At 33.3% G+C, this 23,284-nt stretch overlaps 1 protein-coding gene across 1 annotated transcript in view; it reads right to left on the bottom strand.

The window, feature by feature from the left end:
• The window catches only part of RYR3 (ryanodine receptor 3), a 256,319-nt gene that overhangs the window by 182,912 nt on the left and 50,123 nt on the right, over positions 1 to 23,284 (bottom strand). Inside the window, exons 4-10 of the mRNA XM_068946291.1 lie at positions 13,627 to 13,701; positions 12,472 to 12,550; positions 9,991 to 10,103; positions 9,425 to 9,524; positions 6,384 to 6,477; positions 1,779 to 1,853; positions 676 to 832 (exon numbers count right to left, since the gene is read on the bottom strand). Coding sequence (XP_068802392.1) covers positions 676 to 832; positions 1,779 to 1,853; positions 6,384 to 6,477; positions 9,425 to 9,524; positions 9,991 to 10,103; positions 12,472 to 12,550; positions 13,627 to 13,701 — 693 coding nt within the window. The remainder of the gene's footprint in view (positions 1 to 675; positions 833 to 1,778; positions 1,854 to 6,383; positions 6,478 to 9,424; positions 9,525 to 9,990; positions 10,104 to 12,471; positions 12,551 to 13,626; positions 13,702 to 23,284) is intronic.

Here is a 23,284-nt window from a genome sequence, read left to right on the forward strand (position 1 = left end):
TCATATCCAGTCAAGAACTCTGTTGTGGCAGCTGTAGCAACTATAAATAATATCATGAAAGCACGTACAAATTTTTCGTTGTCTTTGGAACAGTTATCTTTCACCTTTTTGGAAAAAAGAAGTTATTCACTCTGCCTACTTCCCTATATGCATTCTTCATCCCCTCTCATCTGTACTGTTTTTCTCAGTCAGAAACGATAAGGAACTAGCAATTAGCTCACTAAAGCACACAGTTTGAAAATACGCTTTAGAAATCACTGACTACATAACTACATGGAAACATTTTGCTTATAATTCCTCTATCGGCACAGTACATAAAGAAAAGCAAGGGCAGAATTTTGCCAGTTAAATGAATTCAATGATAGAATAGGAGCGAATGACTTTCTAATGACATTTTGTCCAAGCAAAATGATTCTACAACATTACATTCAGATTAAAGCACAAAATCTTCTATTAGTTTTCAATCTTGTTTTTTAATGTGTTAATAGTTTATTCTAGTATTCATCTGTTATTCCATCTCTTCAAGAAAACCTTTGTTGCTCTCAGTTTCAGTTATTTATCCTTGCATTTACATGTATTATCTCTTTATTCTTTAAATAGCTTATGAAGTAGTTGAACCAACTCAGAGCATTTGTGTGTTCATATTTAAGACAAACTTGTATTAATGTCATTTACCTTTGATGCTCTAAAACAAAAGGCAGTAGAGGTTGTGTCTGACTTTTCTCTCTCTAACATTACAAGTCCTTCATCTTCATTCAGAGCCAAGTACTCTCCTGTTGTAATGTGTCGAAGACGAAAAGGCTGTCCCCATCTGATGTTACTTCCACTCCAGCTAAATGTGTTAGACAACAAAAATTAATTTACAGAAAAATACAAAACTAACATTTCTACTCTGAGCTGTAAAGTATGTTCAAAAAATTTAAAAGAATACTCTACATATTTTTGATTTCAATATTTCCATCACTGCGATTCCAAAACTGACAGTAATGATTGGGAAGGAAACCTTAGAAAGGAGCAATACGTTTAAGTTTCTTGTTTAAGTTTCTTGTTTCTATAATCTGCCTCTGTTTTATTGGGATGTTACATATAGTGCCTATAAAAAAAACAACCTTACATGTGTTCTGAAAAGCACTACAGTGTAAATTAACTACTGTAATTCAGTTGACTGCCTAAACAAACCAATTAAACCTAAAGTGAAGACTTGACATTCCAGAGAACTATCCTACAATTTAAAGGAGATTAAGTCTCTATAAGTTATGAGGATATTTTATTTGCAATCACAAATACACCAAGAGTAAAACAAAGATACAGTACAGAAGGCTCCTAAAGTTAAAAGACAAGTTAGGTACTCATATGGTACACATTGAAGCTTCATTTGCAATAAGTAACTAGTCACCTCAGAGAGAGGTCAAATCTAAAAAGTAGACATCCATGAGGGATATAACTCTTCTGGCTTCCAATCCGGGCTTCCTACATTCTAAGAGAAAACTTGGAAAGGATTTTACTTCTTGCCAGAAGCAAGGTCTCAAGCTGAAGTCTCTCATAAGCAACACTGCTTTTGACACAGGACACAGGCAAAGAATTGTCTTAAAATATTGAAATTCCTCATGTCTCATTATATGTCATGGTAGATTACTTTTTACTGTTAACAATGAAAAGGCTAAATATATCATATAGTAGGACAAAAATATTTAAATGTGTTTTTTTTGTCTGTATCAACCAAATTGCTGTTAATGTAACAGGAGTTGCTAACAAAAAAGTTTAAAAAGTGTCAATACCTTATTCGAAGGGGTTCTACTCTCCACAAAGACCTTGCTCGAACACCAGCTCCTCCTGTTTCATAAAGTACTTTCCTACAGATAAATTCAGAAGATCATCATCTTGTGTTTATTTACACTATGTGTTTTTTTATAACTTACCTCTCTGTACTGTGTTTAGGACTCACTTCTCCCTAGCTAAATAGATAGAGATGAAAGGAAAGAAGATTCCTACTTATCAGTGAAAGCAATATACACAACCTGAACATCCCAGATACGTTAGGACTTGTAGGTCTTTTTATCAAGCTTCTCTCTCTCAAGGGCTGATAAAAACTGTCTTCAAAAATGGCTGAGCAACTTTTGCTGTTACTTAATCAGTCATAAAAATACGTAATTCATACAGTTTCCAAGAGATGAATATGAATACTAATGCTTTTAAGTACATTACAAACAATATTAAAATAATTACACAAAACTATGCATTAATAAATATCTATATGAGTACTGCATTAGAGACTTCATTGCTAGAATTACTTCTAACATTTCTTTTAAAATAAAATATTGATAATAAAACAAAAATTTTGAATTATAAACCTTACAAAATAAATATAGCAGATAAAAGAACATTTTAATTTTAAGAAATTTTCAGAGGAAAAAAACCCAGGAAGTGAAAGGTATCAGCCGTTACTGTAATCTAAATCTAATTGAATGAATCTAGGGGTTGTTAGTGACGTGTCCTAGCACTGAGACTATTATACTACCCAATCATCAAATACAGACCATGAAAAATACTATATTCTGTAACAGTAAAATTTTAGGAAATACTAACCTCCCAGCCAAATATTTTATTTAGTTATATAACTACAGATTTGGAAGTCTGATGTGTGCTGATGTGTCCTATTTTAATATATTTTAAGAATCCTTTACTTAAAGAAATGTCATTTAATTTGGTGGAACTCATTTTAGGCAACGTAATCAACAGACTGAACAGAAATAACTTAGAAAATAATTTGTTTTCATATTATTTTTTCCCTAAGAATTTCATTGTTAATATTACAATACACATTTAATCACATTTCATATACCTCTATTCTTTTTTTTTAAATTAGCTTACATCAATCAATTCTTCAATTTGAAATGACTTATGGACTTATACCAGATAAAATATTGATTGTTTTGAAAATAAGAAGGAAAAAAATTAAAAAAAAAAAACTTGGAAAAGGCTTCTGGGTGAAGTTTCATCAAAAGAGACTTCTGCTAAGTCTTCCCTAATTATGATTTCTGGCATTTGAGATAAGAACTGACATATACAATGAAATATTGGAGCAATATGATTTCCAGTCTTGAAAGAGTTACTCATGACAAAGCCTGGAAAGGATCTAAGCAAACACTGTGTACTTTTTAGACTACTAGCTGCAAAATTACTGTTTTCAGGAAACTTTTTAGAATGGATTCCACAAGCCCTTGCTTTCACAAAGCAATTGGCAAGCTCTCCCCCATATTGTATTATGCAACGGTTTATCCGATTATCAATATGCAATACGTTGAAATGTTCTGTTACGAGGGGCAAATGCTCAGTAAAAGCTCCAGCTAAACAGAAATTACGGTGTCCTGCTTATTACAGCAAACTAGCGTTGGGGGATCTTGGATCTATATTCTGATAAAATCCTCATTTCATGAATCAAAAAAATTAAGTTTGTGTTATGCCTATTTCTTCATTTGAAAAAGTACATGGTAATAAATGTGTGTATGGTGAGCGTGATTCAAACTGTCTGAGGTCTTGAAGAACACACTTGTAAGTAATTCATATTCTTAATAATTATAATACACTGCAGTACATTCCTTTATACTTTGAGCAAGGGAGAAAGGTTCATACATATAAGCAAAATCATCCTAGATGCAAAACAGATTTGATTCACTAACCCTTTTTTCAGAACTGCAATAACTTTAAATAATCTGGTTTTTCATGGGGCCAGATAAGCAGGCAGCTTTTTTATTTTTTCCTGAATTTTCTGGTTGTTCTTTTCTGTTCATATATTTGTTCACTGATACGGAAAGGAGAGGCTGTTCGAGCCTGTTAACACATTTCTTGATTCATGCTTATTCCTAAAAGTTCCTAAATGTTTTCTTCAGTTTCTAATGATAAATTTCATTGTAGGTTTATAAGAGGTAAGAATAGTAACTCATGTAAACCTGAGTTCCCTTTCCCAAATGGAAGAAGGGATGAGGAAAGGACAAGAAGAAAAATAGTTCTGATGGTCCTCAGTTAGAGTAATTGGAACTGACCTCAAATCACAAAGACAGTCAAACAGAAAAACCCAGAATATTGCAGAATGAAGAATGACCATATCATAAGATGGTTAAGATAAGAAACGGTCACATTCTAATCTGTTGTTTAGCACAAGATTATGTTTCCACTCCACAAAAAGCTGCTTCTAACAGGACAGTACACAAAGATTTTATTTAAAAAGTTATCATTTAAGATTACTGAGTTCTAGGACAAGACCTTTCCAATTTTCACTATATTCTGGTGAGAAAGACTATACAAATTCTGGAGCTCAGGTGATAAGACAGGAATGCTTACTGAGGGGTGACAAACTTTCTCACATATATTTCTGTGGACAGAATTAATCTGCCTTAGCATGCAAGGCAGCTGGACATCTATTGTGCTTACTTACTTGAAAAAACATGCAGCAAGGGAGTTTAAAATCTGCCATCTTGCTTTGGCAAACTTGCCTGAATGCTGTATACGAATACAAATGCCACCACCTGTGTGTCATACGGTCTCTTCTGAACTGAAGTTGTATTTTGAAATACAGAATTTCAACTCTTTTCTCCTATTTTAATAGTCACCAGGAAAAAAATCTGTTTAGAGTTGTTCTTGTGCAACTATGGGACCTGGAACTCAACTTGTGAAATCCAAGTTGCGTTTTTTCTTGTTTAAGCATGTACTTTCTCACTTGAAATGAAGAGTCTACTACTTAGCATGTTCACTTTTATCCCACTAAAACACCATACCTTTCACTGACTCCTCCAGGCATACCTGAAGACACAAGCAAACCCTGAATCTGGCACTCACTGAACATTAACGCTGATCGAGTCTGAATTAAGAGATAATCCATTTCACTTTCTTTTAGTCAATTTCTGGTAAAATCAAAAGTGATAGATGTCTTCAATCATAAATTACTTCGCAGAGGACAGGAAGATCCATGCAGTAAGATTACTTTCTCAAAACACCTTTCCTCAACACAGCTACTCTTTAAACGAGAACAACTTCACTGACAAGAACACTTAAGGCTGTAATTTGTCTGATATTCTGCTTCTTGATCAACACTAATAGATTAGAGGAATAAGCTAAATATAAACACGAAGGAAAAAGGAGCATGATGAAACATATGTGTCCAATATCTTCGTAAGAAGATGGACTTGTAGATCAACCTATATACATTATTCAGGAGCCATGTTTAAGAGAACATAAGCAACTTCAAAAATTTCAAAATTACAGTGCACCATAGGGGTAGAAATACATACTCCTCATAGAAAATACAGTAGCAGTTCCTACACAGCTTGGCTTCCATGATAAAGTTTCTGATAATCTGGAATCAAAATACAAGACCACTAAAAACCTAGCGAGAAATTAATCTTCATCTCTAAACTCAAGGAGTATATTAAATACACTATAACTGTCTGTGGTTATTCTCCATTTTCAGCTAGACCCTCTTTGGTCCCGTTCACTTTACTGATGTTACTTTTGGCAGACTCTAACGGCCTCTTCCTAGCCAAGCTCAGAACTGATAATCCATTTCCATTTTCCTTGACCTCCTTCATTTCTTCTTGGTAAATTCAGTCATGCCTTCATGGAAGCCTGACTTGGCTGCCATAATCTATTATGCCTCTGTTCACCTCCTATACTTCTTAAGTTCCTATACTACTTAAATTCTCCATCTCTTTTTCAGCTTTTTCCAAACGTAGCACTGTACTATCCTTAGGGACCTGTTCCTATGCTGGTGATTTTTGTTTGTTGACCAGAATTCTTTCATGCTGCTTATTTTTTATTAAAACTTTTAGTTTTCTGTGTTATTGATTATAATCAAATTAATAAATATTAAATTCTAGCAATAAATCATAATATATGGTAAGTGTAGATTTAAGTTTGATAGAAACAATTTAGTCTAGCTAACACAATTTAATGATCTTAATATAGTAATCAAATTTGAGAGAGCAAGAACATGCAGAAAGGTGCAAAATATATTAAACAAAATACAAAAAACGTTTCAGAGGGTGAGCTTTCAGAGATTTTTCTAGAACAATTTTTTTTAATTATCATCTTCCCGTGCTAATATCCGCTTACCTTCTGCTAATACTATTACACATTAAAGATAAACAACACAGTAGGCTGAAATCTTAGTGGAAAACTACTTAATTTCAACAATAAAAGAATTTAAGGATGGTTTCTGCTTTAGTAGGTCTCTCTAGCTTCTTCTAACAATTTCAATGCCTAATTCAAAATTAATCTCAAGAGAGTTTAATTAGGCCCTATCTAATCTCAAATTCAACTGACAGTCAACAATCTACATTTTTTTTTGGAGAAGAGAGAAGAAAACATAAAAATGCATCACCACTCACTTTTGCTGTGAATCATTCGGATCTGTAGATGGAATTGTCAAACACTCATCATGGCCATGGAAAAAACGTACTACATGCCCACCAAGGAGATAACCTGTAAAAGAATCAAATTCACTCATTTGTTTGACATTGATAAAATGAAAATAAGCCCCTCCTTTAAATAAATAAATAAATAAGTAAATCCCTGGCTGAAATTTATTTTCTAAATATTTATTCATCATTTAAGTTAAACAAGCAGAACAAATTTGCTTTGCAAAAAGGTTTTATTTAAATTATAATTTTCAACTGTTCTGAAAACTGAGCTTAATGGAGGTTAACTTTATAAGCCTTTTAACATTAAGACTACAGGTCAAAAGTAGGCACTTTGCCTCACAGAATAAAAGAAATTAAAAAAAGAGGTGTAGGAAGAGAATGATTCATCAGACCCTCAGTCCAAACTGTTCTGACCTTGCAAGTTAAATTAACGCCTTTACAAAGAACAAAGACAAATATGTATAAAGGAGGAGGGATAGAAAGGCAACCTACATACTATGCTGACTGAGTCAGTTCAAGTTTGTAAATTGGGAAAACAGTAACTGGCAATTATTCAGGTGACAGTTAATAAAACATACATAAATAATGCAAACATCATAAAAGAGAACCAGAATTATTTTCAGTTTCTGCCTATGTAGCAGAATGAATGTGCAGATCTCTGCTGCAGTAAACAATGAAAGACTGAGCTACAGTATTTGCATAAGAAAAATCAATAAATTCTGGAACAGAAAGAAAAACCTGAATAGCTTGCACAGTTAAAACATGTTGTATGAAGCCATGTACAAATACCTTGCATAAGTCATGTAATTATTTTCAAAATGTGGTCTTAGCTTGTACATCTGCAAACAAATTCACTTATTTAATACTATCATACACATTTATATATATAACAGACTAGTAAAATACAAGTGTAATTACATATATCCATACACATATGCACAGTACCAGAAGTAAAATCCTTGAAAATTGAGAGAGTAGGTTTAACAAATCCGAACAACATTGCAAAGGAAGGAACAAGTGAAATGAATTATTTCCATTAATTTTTTACTTCCCAATACTTAATGTGAAAAAAGGTTAAAGTCAATATTGACAAGGTAAGGACAAAGATCTCTTTAATTGATACCTGAGATTGATAATTGAGACTTGAGTTGTATTTTCTGTCTTTTAATGCAATACATGGCTTACCTCACAGGAAAGTTATTGTCCAAATTTAATGTGTAGCAATTACAAATTAACATGAGAGCTGTACGTTACTGGAAATCTCATGTATAGTAATCAGTTATCTTTTACTAGTGGTCCGCATCCACTAAATATTGCCAATGACTTTGGCAATAGTTTTTCTTAAAGCAATAGTATTACAGCAGGATTTTTGAGATTACAATCAGACCTGCCAAAAAGTGATGAGCTTGAGGGATTTAACTAACTGATCTAAAATGATCCACTCCTGGCTTGGGGACATTTATCATTCATGAACATGGAGGGTTGATACTTTGAACAAAAAACAGCAGATGTAAGGTATCATGTAATGCAGTTTGTTATCATGTCACTAATGTGATTTTTGTAATTTAAAGCAACACTGGATAATCTGTCCTTAGGGCGTAAGATGTATCACAGCCTCAAGTATCTTTGTTGCTCCAATATTCAGGCTGTCTGGATGAGAAAAGGTAATATTCTGAACTTACAGTGTGCATGCACAAAGTAACAGGATAGCAGAGAGTAATTTTTATTTGAAATCCTGTTTGGTAATGCTGATGTATGATGGTTTTTTTTGGAGCCCTCCTAAAATAGTATTTTTATTCCAGAAGCACTGACTACTTATCTATTCCTTTTCAATTTTTATTTTTATTTCTCTCAAATTGTCCTTGGATGAATTTATATATTGGTTTCTTTCAGAAACACTCCTTCAAAGACTGCCTCTTCACTTTGTCATGTCTCATCAGGAGTATCTCTTGTATTTCCAACACCTCATATGTTTTCTCATGCATAAAAACTAGCAAGAATATAACAAAGTCACTAATTTGCCTCTGCCTTCTGCTGCACATGCTATTTTGATACAGTTTTGCTGAAAATCTGCTATTCTTTGTGTCATTCATGTATGAGTAACTTGAATATGAATCACAGCTTTTTATTCTTCCATTTCTTTTTTGGTACTATTCTAATCTCACTAAAGCTTTTAGTTCTCTTTTCTATAAAATAGTTCTTTGTGAAGGTCTGCAGGACATGTCATCTACATTTTTTTTCATCACATTTTGGTTTGCATAAACTTCCTGAGTATATTCAGACTTCACTGATTGCTCTATAAGCCCACACCACACTGTGTAGAGTATGGCACTGAAATAAGAAGTAACAACAATTGAATAAGCCTTTCATTACAGAGTCAGGTTTCTCAAATATCGTTGACAAGTACAGTCAAGTACATACAAAGGAATCCTGACCGTGTGATGCAGGATTTAAGGCTGACTACGATGATCTGTTTAGAGAGCTCATTTTCAGTGACTATCACAGAGAGAAAGATAATTATAAGGAAGCATGGCTCTGAAATCAACATGAAGGAAAATGACAATGAGGAAAATGAAATAGGAACTGTCAGAAACCTGCTTTCCTTTTTGCATATACCTATAGCTCTGTTCTGTTACCTCTCTTACAGGGTGATTTAAAGTGCTCTACAAAGTCTAAGTTTACTGGCTTTTGCTTTTCTGCAGCCGCTTCTTCCTAAAACTTAACTGAATACTGTAACCTCCTCTGTTGCTCTCTTGGTCTTCATTTGCCACTCAGCTTTTTACGCTTTGTTAATCTAGAATTATATCACTCATTTAGCTTTTCTTCAGTTAACTCAGCTAAAGTATCTTCATTTCGCTTTTCCCTTCTGCTGTTCTCCTCTCCTATGCTCATTTTCTGTACTTTTATTATGCTCTTTGGTTTGATGTTTAGTGTTTTTCCATTTCCAATTTTTATGAAAAGTCATGTGAAGCATATAAATTTCTAAATAAAGAAAGTAACATACAAACCTTCTGTAATGTTACTTCCTGAGCATGTAGGATGTACATTCCATAGCGTCTGCATAAAGGAGGCATCCACCTGAATACTTCCATTGGACATGGAGAGATGCTGAAACAAGATGACAATAATAGAAAAAGAATCAAAGATGAATGTCTAAAAATATTTAAAAGATTCCTTTCTCAACAGAGTAGGAATGCATAATAAAGTAGAAACACACATTCATTACACAATTGTTATTGACCTGCTTCAAAAAACCCTCTTTTCTAAATCTAATCAGCAGACTACAGTTTCAGCTAAGAAATCTTCCACAGTTACACAAATAACATCTCCCAAAGATGGAGAAAGCTGAAGAATATCTCAGGGTAAACGTATGCAAACAATCACTTTTCTTGGGGGGAAGAAACCTTTCACTAAGAAAAAAGTGCATTAGAACCAGGCATCATTTCCTGTATTTGAAAAGATTTGGTTTTAAGAATTTGTGTAATAGAGTCTCAGCCTTTCCCCCCACCATGGTAATTTGTGTCTTAGCAGGATATCCCCTCTGCGTGTGCACTTCATAAACAAAGAAACTCACCAGGTATCTTTCAGAAGACACACTGACCAGGATAAGATCATCACCAATTCGAACTTTTTCTCCTTCTGACCTCTGTTTAGAAGCAGGATGTATTGTCCACCAGCACGCCTCACCTAACAAACAGAAACACTTATCAAGGGTATACGAAACAGACAACTCCCAGGAAATTTAAGGATATTTTAATACACCATTGAAATAGCATAATAAAGAATTTGTCTTATAAAACATTTGCTTTATAAAATCATTTAATTTCTCTGTCCATTCAGATTTTTTTCTGAAACTAATGGCTTACCAAACACTGCCTAGAACTTCCTTCCCTTCAAGGTTTCCACAGGCAATAAATTGCTGACAGATACCTGTCTTAATTATCACCTTTTGCATCTTCTTTTGCTTAACGTTCATATTTATATTTACTGTCTTTTGTACCATTGCCACCCTAAATGCTTCATAACTCTACAATATCACTACACTATAAACATCAATTCTGGCACCAATTCCATTGAAACTACAGAACACGTGATTACAGAGAGCCAAGCCTGAAGGCAACAACCACAGAACTTTTCCTGTACTTTACTAATAAGATCTAGATTACTTTGTACATGATCAACAACTCTAGGGAGCTTATCTAATTAGTTCCACATTTTCACACCCTTCAGGGTCTAGTTAAGACTGAAGAAGACAAAAAACTGAAGACAGCCTTCTCACTGGGCAATACAAAGTAAGAGAGAACTTAACAAAGACAAAATGGCCAAAGAGTAAAATGATGTAAAATCATCATAAGATAAAATTTGAAGGTTATGAAACTAATTATGAAGATTATAATAAATAAAAGCTGCATCTCTAAAAATAAAAGTGCTAAGTCTTAAATCCTTAATAGAAAACTAATTGCAAATATCCAGTGGCTGTGATTCAATACTTGCTTGGTCAAGAATGCTTCCTACAGCTGAAACTGATTCAATAAGCAGTTTAATGGTGGGGGGGGAAGGGAAGTGATGTTAAGAGGTTCAGTTTATGAGGTTTAAAAGCATACAGTAGTTATCAAAATGCTCAGCATAGAAACACAGCTAAGCACTCCTTTTATGCGTTGCTTTTTATACATTACCAGTGTGTCTTCTTGCTCATGTGCAGTAAAGCAAATATGAGATATCCGATAACTAAAGATATTAATTACAAAGCCTCATGGGCACAGTAGACACATGCACAGTAACTTTGAAATAGTAGAATTATGAAGATTGATTTCACTGATGCTATTTTCAGAGAAACCGAATACATACATTCCCAGTAGCAATATGACTAAAGAAAATGGTCTCAATCTACAAAGGCAGCATTCAAAGATAAAATCAAGTAACAGGCTGCTAACGTCTGTCTGAGACCCTTTTCTGTACAGCTACAAAAGACTGAAATAAAAACTTTGCTCATTCAAAACAGATAGCCACAAAGATACAAAATACATAGATTGTGAGAGCTACCTGAGAAAGAAGTTTCAAAGATCATAGTCCACAGATACTGTAATACTTACATGGCAGCGTTTATCCATCACCAATTATTCTACTTTGTTTTTTATTTTATTTTCAAAATAATTGAAAAAAACTATGAAAAATATGTTGATATTAATGGAACTAACATTTCTTCTATTTGAGGCTTCACGTTACTGATATAAGTAGAGATACTTAGATTTCTCCTTTCAAGGTATATGTTTCTGAATGGGCCCCACAGAGTCACTTGCTACTTTCAGATGCAGTGGTCTTTAGCTCCAGCAACAGTTAATACTGCATATACAGTTATTTGCAGCTCCAGGTGCGAGACTGCTTTTAAATTCATTTAACACAGCTCCCACTGGCATTTGAGAATTTTTTATGTGATTTCATGGAAGTTTTTCTTTTTTTTTTTTCTTTTTACAATGTTTTTATGACCAGCACTTGTTCTGGCAGTACTCCCAGAAATCTATTAACTAGATTTTAAAGCTTTCTCATCATTTCTGGTTTCTGTTTTTTCTCTCCCATTCTGCCCTGTTATTATTTTCGTCATTTTATGTTTTTATTTTCCCTCAGTTGTTTTCACAATGTTCTAATGACATTTTTTTCTGTTTTGTTGTGTTGCATACTTCTTTTTGCATGGTTGCAATGTATATTATAAATACATTGATAACAAAAAAAGATTGCCATATACTAATTCTACTGCAAGTGCCAAAATATGCAATTAGAAAATAAATGCATCAAATCTGTTTTAATTTTATTGGGCAGAAATTCATATTTCAACTATTCTCAACAGTGTTGGTGCAGTTGTGATATTTGTAGAGATACTCTTACATTCTTATACAAAAGCAGTCAATTTATTGCAGATTTTTTTCCTGAAAATCAGTCACCTTATTTCCAACAAATAAACGTGACATTCAAAAGCTTACAATGCCATTAATCACAATGCCTCTTTGTAAAGCAGAAATGTACTGACATACATTTCTTGGAATACAACTTGGCATACCTGCTGCGTTTTCTCGTAGCCCCACATCAAATGCAAGTTTATCCGTCTGGGATCTTGATGTTGTTAAACATGTCAAATACTGCAAAACATAGTGAAGTTATTGAAAACAAAAACAACAACATCTGTTGACACACATTCCAGGTTGATGCTATGTTCACATTACTCTATCCTGCTAGCCAACCGTGCTTAAATGTTTACAACTGGAGAAGTTAAGCGTGGTATCATTTGCATACATGCTCTCTCTGACTTCCTTAAAATCATTAAAATCCTTTTTCAATTCAGCATGTATTTCTCCGTGCAGGATAACCGCCACCTTCTAAACTGCAAAGTTTCACATACAAAGCTTATGAGATAAGAACAAGCAAGTATCTTATTACAGTCTTGCTGTAATATGCTTGCTTCACAAAAACGTACCAAGCATGTCAAAAAGCAATCATCTCCATACTTGCAACTCTGCTCTATCAGAGCAAATATGATTCACACGGTTCACAGATGTAAGCAACAGAGATTAAAGACCAAAGTAATGTCTTCTAGTACAGGAAAAAGGAGAAAAGATGCTTTCTTCACCTCTTATTACTTCAACCTTTTATTATTTGCGCTTGCATAGGTAGTTTTTTTGCCCTACTATGGCAAAGATCTCTAGAAAATGAAAGTTAAAGTCTGTCAGTTCTACAAATATGATGAAATAAAATCCATGTGAGGTGGACCGAAGAGAGCACATTTGTGGGCTCAGAGAACAACGTTAAGAGGAAATCCTTATCTTATAAAATATTCTGGAAAAAACAATTATTTACAAAAAAATCTGGAAAAAACGTTATGACAAATTCTTTCTGGACAGCAGCCACTTGCTAACGGAATAAAACATTAGATAGGATTCCTAACGACATAGAAATAATCCATCATTAAAGGAGTTTTTCAGCTACGTGCGAGAGAAACGGACTGAAAAACCTGCACTTAAAACATAAGGGCCACTTACATTCTGTTGAGAGTCCTTAAGCTCCTAGATACTTTTTAAAACATTGTCCTGAATCATCTAGTTCAGAAGAGAAATTGTGAAGACTATACTTCTGAGTTTGTATAATATTTACTTTTTTTCAAATGTTTGTTAAGACTTGAGTTTAGTGTTCAATAATACGCAAGTGCACTTGTACCTACCATTTCACTAAACGAATGTCGAAGTAGTATAGCGTGGCCGTACAGCAGGGTTCTGTGACCACCACCTTGAGCTGCCTAGAGAAAATGATAGAGAACCTTAAAACTCCACTGCACTATGTGGTCTAAGATCAGAATTATGTAACAATGTGACAATTTATTACAGTCTGAGTAGCAAGTGTAAACATTCGGGCAAATCATGAACTGTATATGCTGTGCAAAAAACTTGATTATTCATAAAAATGAAGCAGCTACATCAACAGTCAAATATCTCCAAAGTGGAAAAGTATTGTGCCTGGTCAAGAAGTGTTTTTGTGACCTAATTTTTATCATGGTTAAGTAAAAACATAGAGTTTTCAAAAATGTTTTAAATGAAGTAAGAGTCTACTTACCTTTCTTATAAACTTCAGAAGCATTAAAAATAATAAAAATAAAATATGTATATCTATATATGCACACACATACACATATAAAATTGAAATCTAAAAGAGGAAAAATGCACCTATTGCCCAAAATAGTTTAAGCACATACGAAGGATGACTACTTGTTAAGATTAATGTTAACTTAAATATTTATCAGATTCAATAAAGCCACTACATCCACTATTTCAGCCAAGTGCAATTATGAACCACAAATGCAGAAACCTACGACAAGGGAAAGGTGAAAGTGGATTTTCCATATGCGTCTTTTAATCAGAGAATTTACCATACATCTTTTGAGACTTTTTTGGTGACCAGAAGAAAATAAATTTGGAGGGAAGGATCTTAACCAGAAAGTAAGCTGTAGGACAACAGCCAACAAGCTTTATAGGGTTTCAAATCTGCTTCTCTCAATCTCATTCTGCATCTACCATCTTGTTTGCTTGTTACTGATAAATAACAAGTCAATGCAAATTTGAATAAGACGATGACAATAAATTAAATTATTATTTATTCTGATATTTTCCACCAAAATTAGAATTTTTTTTTTAGAGCTTGGATCTCAGATTGCACACAGCAAGCTTTTCTAGGAAAGTGAGGCCTAAATTTTGCAGAAATAAGTATATCACAATTAAACTAATAATACTATGCTTGGCTACATTATACATCATTCTTTCTCTCAATCCAGATCACAAAATTTGCAGCTGTTTAGTCCTAAGTAATACTGAAAGGTCTAAAGTCAAGATCCTGATAACAAGTTAGCAACTGCTAATTTAAGAATGTCTAAACTCTCATATAATTTCTAGAAATTGTTCCCCACATATACATACACACACACATACACTACTTTTTTTCCACTTTAGGTCCTACCCTTTTAGATCTTATGCTGTTTTGTTTCATGCTTATTTATGTAAACACTAAAAACAAAAGATGATGCCCAAAAATGTAAATTTAGAACAGGAAATGTCGCTAGTGTGTTAAATATTGTTAGAAAGGACTGTTTAGAAGGTCAATTCGATGGACTCATGGGGAGGAAAGCAAGATAAGTTATTTTGCTAACTAAAACAATCATCATACCTGCGCACAAAAATGACTTTTCACTCTATGAATGATATATTAGTTAAATTACCAATGTGGTCAATAAGTTTACAAGCTGTGTACAAGCTATGTTCTACCAACTTAGATGGGAAACCAACTTAGATGGGAAACTGAAGAAACTATTACATTCGGTAGTTCTATATAGTGCTTAACACTAATTCAAATCCTTAAAGGTGTTGTTCGTCTGATAGATACAATAAACATCAAAAAGCAGTTAAATGGAGGTCTTTCATTACAACTGCAACAAAATAAAGTAAATCCTACCCCTCATTTGCTAGCTAATGACAATGATATTAACAAACACAGATTTGGGAACTGGGTATGTTAGAATTTAAGCTTAAAATTGTTAACAGTTAATAATATTGAAAATCTTGTGCAATTTTATGTGGTGATTTTATTGAATTTTATTGAGAAATTTAGCATAATTATGTGGGTATTATATATTTCTACATAAAAACCATATAATTATGCAAAATTTCTCAATACACCCAGATGTTTCTGCAGCAAGCTAAAAAAACCTGCTGCTTACTGAATTTTTGACCTTTAAGGAAAATATGTTAGACTACTGGCAAAACTAGAGAAAAATTTACAATAGTTATCACTACTAGAGGTTTCACTCTGCTGGTCGTTTCAAGGATAGGGAAAAGATATTAATTAAATCAGTGTTACTGAAATATAATGAACTAAGCAGTTATTCAAATTCCCAGGCTAACTATTTCTAACAATTTTTCAATAGTGCAAAGTAGCACTTTTAAGGCATAAGCAGTTAGGGAAAGTATGGTATCATTACTCCCATTTAGGGGAGTATTAATCAAAATAAAGAGCATACTTTGAGATATCATTGTAAAAAAATGATCAGAAATCAATAAATACAAAAACAACAAGAGTTTCTCCAAAATATGTTACCAATAAGCAATGGTTTTAACAATATGTCTATCCTATAGGAACTTATCACTCTTTAGGAAGGAAAAACAGAAAAAAACATTACCTAATAGTGCATATACTACTTGTTTTCTAAATTACAATTTTACTCTAATCAATGAGGAAAACCTTAAGAGTAAAAACAACTGTACTTGCACAAACAGAATGTCACAGCAAAAGTGCATGTAGTAACAAACTAATATACACAGAGTAAACAAGTAGTGAAACATCTCATGATATATCACTTACATGGCTGACTTACAATCAAAACAAATAAGCTATGTTTTTCCTCTAGGAAACATGAAAGTAGCAGCAAAACTTTATCCCAAAATAAATTTAATATGGAGGAAAAGTAGTTACATTTCAATGGAATGATAAAACTAGTGGAATCAAAGAAGTTAAACAATTATATGAGGCCAAGTGTTATTTCGAGCAGTGCCTTTATATTAAGAATGGAATGTGAACGAACATTGTAAGATCTGCATCCCTCCATTTCATGCTGTAATTTTTCTCTTCACATATAACATCTAATGAAAAAGCATTTTATATTATTCTTCAGAAAAAAACTATCTTTGAGATATCAAGTTTGAAAGTCACTGATTGCTATATCACTTGCTTTCCTTCTGCTAACAATTGTACCTCATGACATAAAACATTTCATTTGATTTGGTAGTTATGACACATACTCAACACAGAAGCAGTTTCTTTAACTTAGCAAATAACCTGTCCATTTTTCTGACAGCTTGTTGACAGCAGCTAATTAGAGTACACTTTTGAGTGTAACAAATTTTTCTGATCCAGAAATAAAGTTTCTTACATTATTGCTCAGGCTTTCATCTTTTATTTCATCTGCGCTTTTTATATGAAGTGCTGTGCTCCTATTACAATTTCCCCAACGGCTGGCACTCAGATTCAAGGGAAATATAGCACAAGAGATCACATTTTCTTTTTTATTGTCCACAGCCCCCCGAAAAGTATTATAATCTTTACTGAAGAGACCATTTATCTGCTACTGCCAATCCTAAACATAAATATTCATAAGTTCTTAGTAACCTCAGAGTAAATTTTTTGGGTCATGTTTGGGGTGAATATTTTGAACACTGCAGAAAAGCTAAAAATTGTGATGTTGCTGAGGAGTTCTTGAAGTGATGAAAACCACCTTAGCTTCCTTAAGTAAATGCTTTTTGGTCCTCAAGATTTCCATTTTCTAGAAAGCAGTATAATTGGAAAGATCAAAAATTTCATTTTAAGCAGGAGAAACTAATGGAAAATCAGAGGTCCATAACAATTGGAATTAGCAACAGCAACACATGAAGTCCATGTATGCAAAGGTCAACGTTGCAAGAGTGAGGTGAAAGGGAATCTGGAGTTCTGCCGTGAGCTGTGGCATGACTTGGGGCAGTTAAAGATCTGGAGTGCAACCAGAAGGTTGTGGTTATCCTGCCACTAGGTTAGAAAGAGAAATAAAGGTTCTTCTGCCTCACAGAAATTAAGAAAAAAGGAATATAACACCTGTGATTCAAATAGCAGCATGGGATGAGAGACAGAATGTTAACTGAAATTAACTCTTTCGGTGCTCTGTAGTATGTATCTCAGCACCATGCAATCTAAACAAGAACGATTACTACAAGAATGACAAACTGATACGGAATTAAAACAGTGAGAGATTATGGGACATCAATTTATTTTCCTTTCCCTTTTCAAGCTGACATGCTTTTGAAATACAATCTGTATTTCACTATCATACCTCTCTCCTTAAATTTGTATGATATAAATAGAGTATAACAACATTTTCATTTATAAACTATAATAGCAATTGACAATCCTGGTAAAGGCCAAAATATGTAGCAGAGAATTTCATGGTTATATCATTTAGACTGTAAAGATGCTTTCCCAATTTGTTAATTTCTCAGATATATTCAACTATTTCCCAATATACAAAGTTACTCTATTTTGCTATTTATGCCAATGTATCATTTACTACCATAGTTTAATTTTAATACTATATCATGAAAGATATTTAAAGAGTTAGTAAATAAAGTAATAAAATTGCTGGTTTCAGGCATTTGAAACAGCAGCTTGATCATCTGATGGAGGCCAACTGGACTACTATCACTAAAGATTAAGTCTGAGTATTAAATATAAGATTCTGCAACAATTTTCTCAATGCATAAGAAAAATTCTCATTATAAATATTGATTTAATGAACTCACTGAATAATGAGTTATTATTCTGATACTGATTTTCCCCTTGCCTGAATGGCAAATACTCTGACATATACATTGAAATAATCACAATGAATTACTGGATTTTAAAATAAACTTTCCATCAGTCTCTTTTAGTATACTTCCCAGTATTTATTTTTCTCGATATTTACTATTTTCAATAAATCCTTAATTCTTTGACTTGACTAAGGTTAAAATACTTCAACAGTTGGTCTTATCAGCTGGAAGCAACTCCCGTGACTAAACATATTTGTGAGTAACTGTAAACCTGTTTTAGTTAATAAAGCCACAGGATAGAGGGTGCACAGGAATTGTGATGTCCAGTTTGGTTTGCGTTTTTAACTGATTTCTGCTAACTTTGCACAATCTGAGTGCTACAAAAAGAATAAAAAAAGCCACAGCATTGTCTCCAGATGCTGAATTCTGATCTCATAACTTTTTAAAATAATTCCTGCTCCTTAGGTGAAATATTTGGGTACCACTATGCACTTTATCGACTTTTTCCCTCTATTTTAGTGACTTCAACTAATATTTGAAATACCATGTCCTGCTGTCCTAAAGACACAACCTGTTACTTAGGTGTGTTGTCTACACCTCCATTTAGGTTCCCTTTGATTTTTTATACTCAAAGTGAGAAATGCATCTCCAAATTTTCCTCGCACATCCTTTCAGAGTCAGGAAACACCCTGTGCATTTACATGTGCGAGTGTGTGTGTGTGTGTGTGTGAGTGTGTGTGTGTGTGTGTGTGTGTGTGTGTGTGCAAGTGCACACACATACGCATGTAAGCGTTTGTGTGTGTATGCATGTGTGTGAGACAATGCATGCGTGTGTGACTGTATGTGCTTGTGTACGTGGCTGCTCAATTTAATCCATCCACCGCCCTAGCACACAAACTACATCTATGCTCTCCTTTATGTGCAGCTAGGTTTGTTTGGGCAAATCCTGGTCAAAGATGCAACACTGTTTGAAAAAGTCTGAAAGTTTAATATAAGCAGTATGAATAAACTATATCATCAGCTTATCAGCTTGAAAGAGTTCATAAATTCTGGATTAAATCATTGTTTATTTAAAATGTTTAAAATATTTATTTACACTTACTGCAAGGAGATATAACACACCTGTGAAGAGATCAGTATATTAACTGATGGAAGGCTGGGCTTCCAGCTAAAACTGAAATAAATAATATGTATAAAGAAATAAAATGTTCAGAGCACTTCCAAGTGAAAGTTTTCAGTTGATCACAACTAAAACTGAAAATAGTGTCATGCACAATATACGTGCACTTACAAAGAAAATGGCATACCCATTCAGAGAGATCATTAGGCTAGCAAGGTGGAAAACAAAATATTGACTAATAATATAGTTTTGCAGGTGATAGTGTTGTGGGTATGTGTTCAATATTGTTTTTGTTCATTAGGCAGGGTGTTTTTTGTTTTTGTTTTTTTACAGTACACCAAAACCAACATTTTTAGGTAAATATAAGCAATCTGAGGTTATAAAGAAAGAATATACCATTAGAAGAAACTTCCATCTTGACTAGAATAAATAAGTGATTTGGTGTGTAACAAGTACTGTCTTCCAGTAGAATGTTAATTCTGAAAGCAAATGAATAGCAATAAGCATGTCATAGTACAAATATTGCAGGAGTTTCACATAATTATATTTATGAGCAAGAACTGAAGCAGAAAAAGTGACCATGTACCTACAAAATGGGAGATAGCAGCATAGATGAACAGACATATTTTTGTCTTTCTGGGGGAGGAGTGGGGGGAAATTCTTGCTAATTCCTTATTACAAGTGTACATCATTCTCCCTTACCAAGACTGCAATCAATTTGACTGGCTTTTTCTACCACATGCATTCAATAACATAATTTTGAACATTTTTTTCCTTTACTTTTTAAATGGCATAAATTTGCAAATATCAGCATCAGCTCTTCTGTCTCTCTTTGTCTAGTAATCTATTTAATTTATTTGAGGAGCTCAAAAAATCATGAAGCTCTCTGTAAATTTCTTTAAAGGTTTGTTTTAACTTTTGGTATTTCTTTGCTCAAATTGATTAAATATACTTATATGAAAATTCAATCTCAACTCTCTAAAACAAATACTCATTAGCAGGAAATTTTGTGGCACCACTGATATTGAAATGTTAAGAAATAAGAGGAGTAAGGACAGGATCATACAAGTGAGTAATTTAAACTAAACAAATATCTGTATTCTTCATGCATAAGACTTCTCCATTAAACTGGAAACCTGAATTTCTGTTTCATTGTGGAGTTGCCATATGAGCAAATGGTTATGAACATGCTCGCACACACATACAGAACATTTCACCCTAAGTCAGACGTACATGGGAAAATGTCTAGACTTGTACAGTTGTGTCAATTCTAACATGATTAAATCTTTCTTATTACATGCTTTCAGTGTCTAATACCTGCCTTCGTTCCACAGCTTAACAACAATTTTGAATGAATTAAGTAGTAATGCAAAAGTTCTTCAACAGAAAATTATTTTTTTCTCCTTGAATATTTCTAAATCAATAAAGGTGATGCTCTCAATTTTTTTTTCAAGCCTGTAGGCCATAAATCTGTTTCACTGAAAAGCTAATTCCAAGTAAAAACATTTAGAGTAAGGACTGAAAAACAAAACTTCTCTCAGCTCAGTGTTTAATGGATAAAGTCTTACAGATTCTGGTGTTCAAATCACTTCTTTAATGAAAAAGCATAGCCTGAATCTACCAGAGAATTTCATGGTGTAGAGCAATGCTCTAGTCACTCTCTAATGTTGAATTTCAGAAAATTGCTGATAGAAACACTGCCAAAATCAATACATTTCTGAAAATGAATAGATAACATTTCATTTTCCAGTATGGAAAGATACATATTTTTGATGTAGCATAAAATCAAGATTTCTTTTCATAGGCGTCTTCTAACTACATGAACAGCTGATGCCTGCTTTTATTCATACTTTAAATTGCTTGAGACGTATGATTTCACAAGCAAATATTCTAAGACTCTGTCTTTAAGTATTCCAAGTATTTGAACATGACTTTGAAGCAGATAAATGTTTTTATGTGTAGAAAGAAATAAAATATTATCAGCACAAATGTTTAAATTTCTGCAGCACTTGTAAAACAGCATTTCTGTCACAAATGATGTATAGGAACAAGATGGAATAGTTTTTCCTGGTATATGCTCTTTGAAGAGCACTTGTTCTGAATAATCTGCATAGCTCATTACCTTTGCCTTTATGAGTAATGTATCTATTGAAAATTTTGTTTACATCACTTTATGCCACATTATCATATATACTATGCAAATAGTATTCAAAATGTATAGAATACCTTAGGGCATTTTAAGTTATTTTCCGCAGTTTATCCTAAACTGTTCTTCTAAAGATTTCCTACCACTATCCATTGACTGTAACATAAAACATCACTCCTAATTTTAGTCTTCTGAGTTACATGTAAGTTAGATGATTAAACTGGCCTAAAAGAGACAGTAGGAATACTCCCTCTGCATGTGTACATACATTTCATTGCTATCTAAATCTATGGTTTACCCAATCAAATTGCTGGTGCTACCTGAAAAGTCCTGAATACATATAGCTCCTAATTTAACTGATATGAGTTGCATACATAAAGCATAGCAGAAACATTCTTATGGGGAAAGAAATTGAGTTTTCTTTAGCTTTTACAGCAAAATGGTTAGTACTAACTGCAGTCTCATCGATCATTCCTAACGAGTAATCCACTCAATTTTTTTAAATTGAAATTCTGCAGTCATGTTATTCTGATAAAAACAAAACTAGTAGTATTGAGTCATTTAATATTTACTGATCTGCATGAAAAATCATGAGGAGTTTTAACCCAGAAGCAATCTAAACATCTTTTTTATATAGTTTTATATCACGTGAGAAGCCACCTTGCAAAGTGAAATTCACCCCTTCAGAAAGGAGAGGCTCCTTTCCGCACCTTGAATGCTTGCAGAAACAAGGTTTTAAAAAAACAAAACAAAACAAAACACATGCAAGCCAGTTCTAGCATCAGTGCCAGACAGTTTCTTCGGAATGATATAAAGTTTTAGCTAATTGTTTGTTCTCAAATGAAAATTTAACTTCAAGGAAAATTTTATAAATTAAGTTGCATATTTGACCACCTCTACTCTTCTCTTTTGAAAAAATTAAAAAGTTTTATTTTACAAAATTTTTCTTCCTACTTCTTTTCTAATGCACATAGTCTATTAAAAGTTTCAACAAGCAATTATGGCATACCAAGTCACAGCTAGAGTTACACTTAGATTTCCTTGGAAAAACAAGACTCTCTGTCATATAATGAATGCTGAAATAGTGCTTTAGTGCATTTGACTATCTTTACAGATAGACAAAATCTAAAACTACTTTAAAATGGTGAATTGTAGCACAACGAACAGACCACTGAATGAATGCCAACTTATTATTCAAGAGATAAATATTAGAAGTTTACTCTATAGCCACTTCGATCTTCTGAAAAATAATACATATACTGAAATGTATGATTTCCGCATAAATAGACACAACACTTCAAAAGAAAATTAGCTGCAATTCAAGAAAACACTCTTTTGGTTCTCTCTTTTAGGAGCTCCTACAGGCTGTTCAGTTAAATCATTGAAATCCTGTCCTTCCCACATAGTTTTCCCTTTTATTTTCAAGGATTGTCCTATAAAAGGGAAGAAAGCACTGAAACCATATGCACAGTATATGGAACCAAGAAAGAGATTAAAAGAAGCCCCTCATCACGAAACAAATTCAGTACAAATTTGTATTTAAATAAAAAGAATATTATAATGAAATGTCATTTTTAATAAGTTTCTTTAGATAATACTGAGATGACTCGTGTTTATATGCCTGTTTTCTTCCCTGGACCTCAAGTTTTCCTTCTACCTAATGTGACTAAGTCTTAACACTGTCTGCACACTCAAAAAAAAAAAAAAAGTAACCCAGCCTAAAAAGAACACAAGC

This window comes from Struthio camelus, chromosome 5 (assembly GCF_040807025.1).
Source record: "Struthio camelus isolate bStrCam1 chromosome 5, bStrCam1.hap1, whole genome shotgun sequence".
NCBI lineage: Eukaryota > Metazoa > Chordata > Aves > Struthioniformes > Struthionidae > Struthio > Struthio camelus.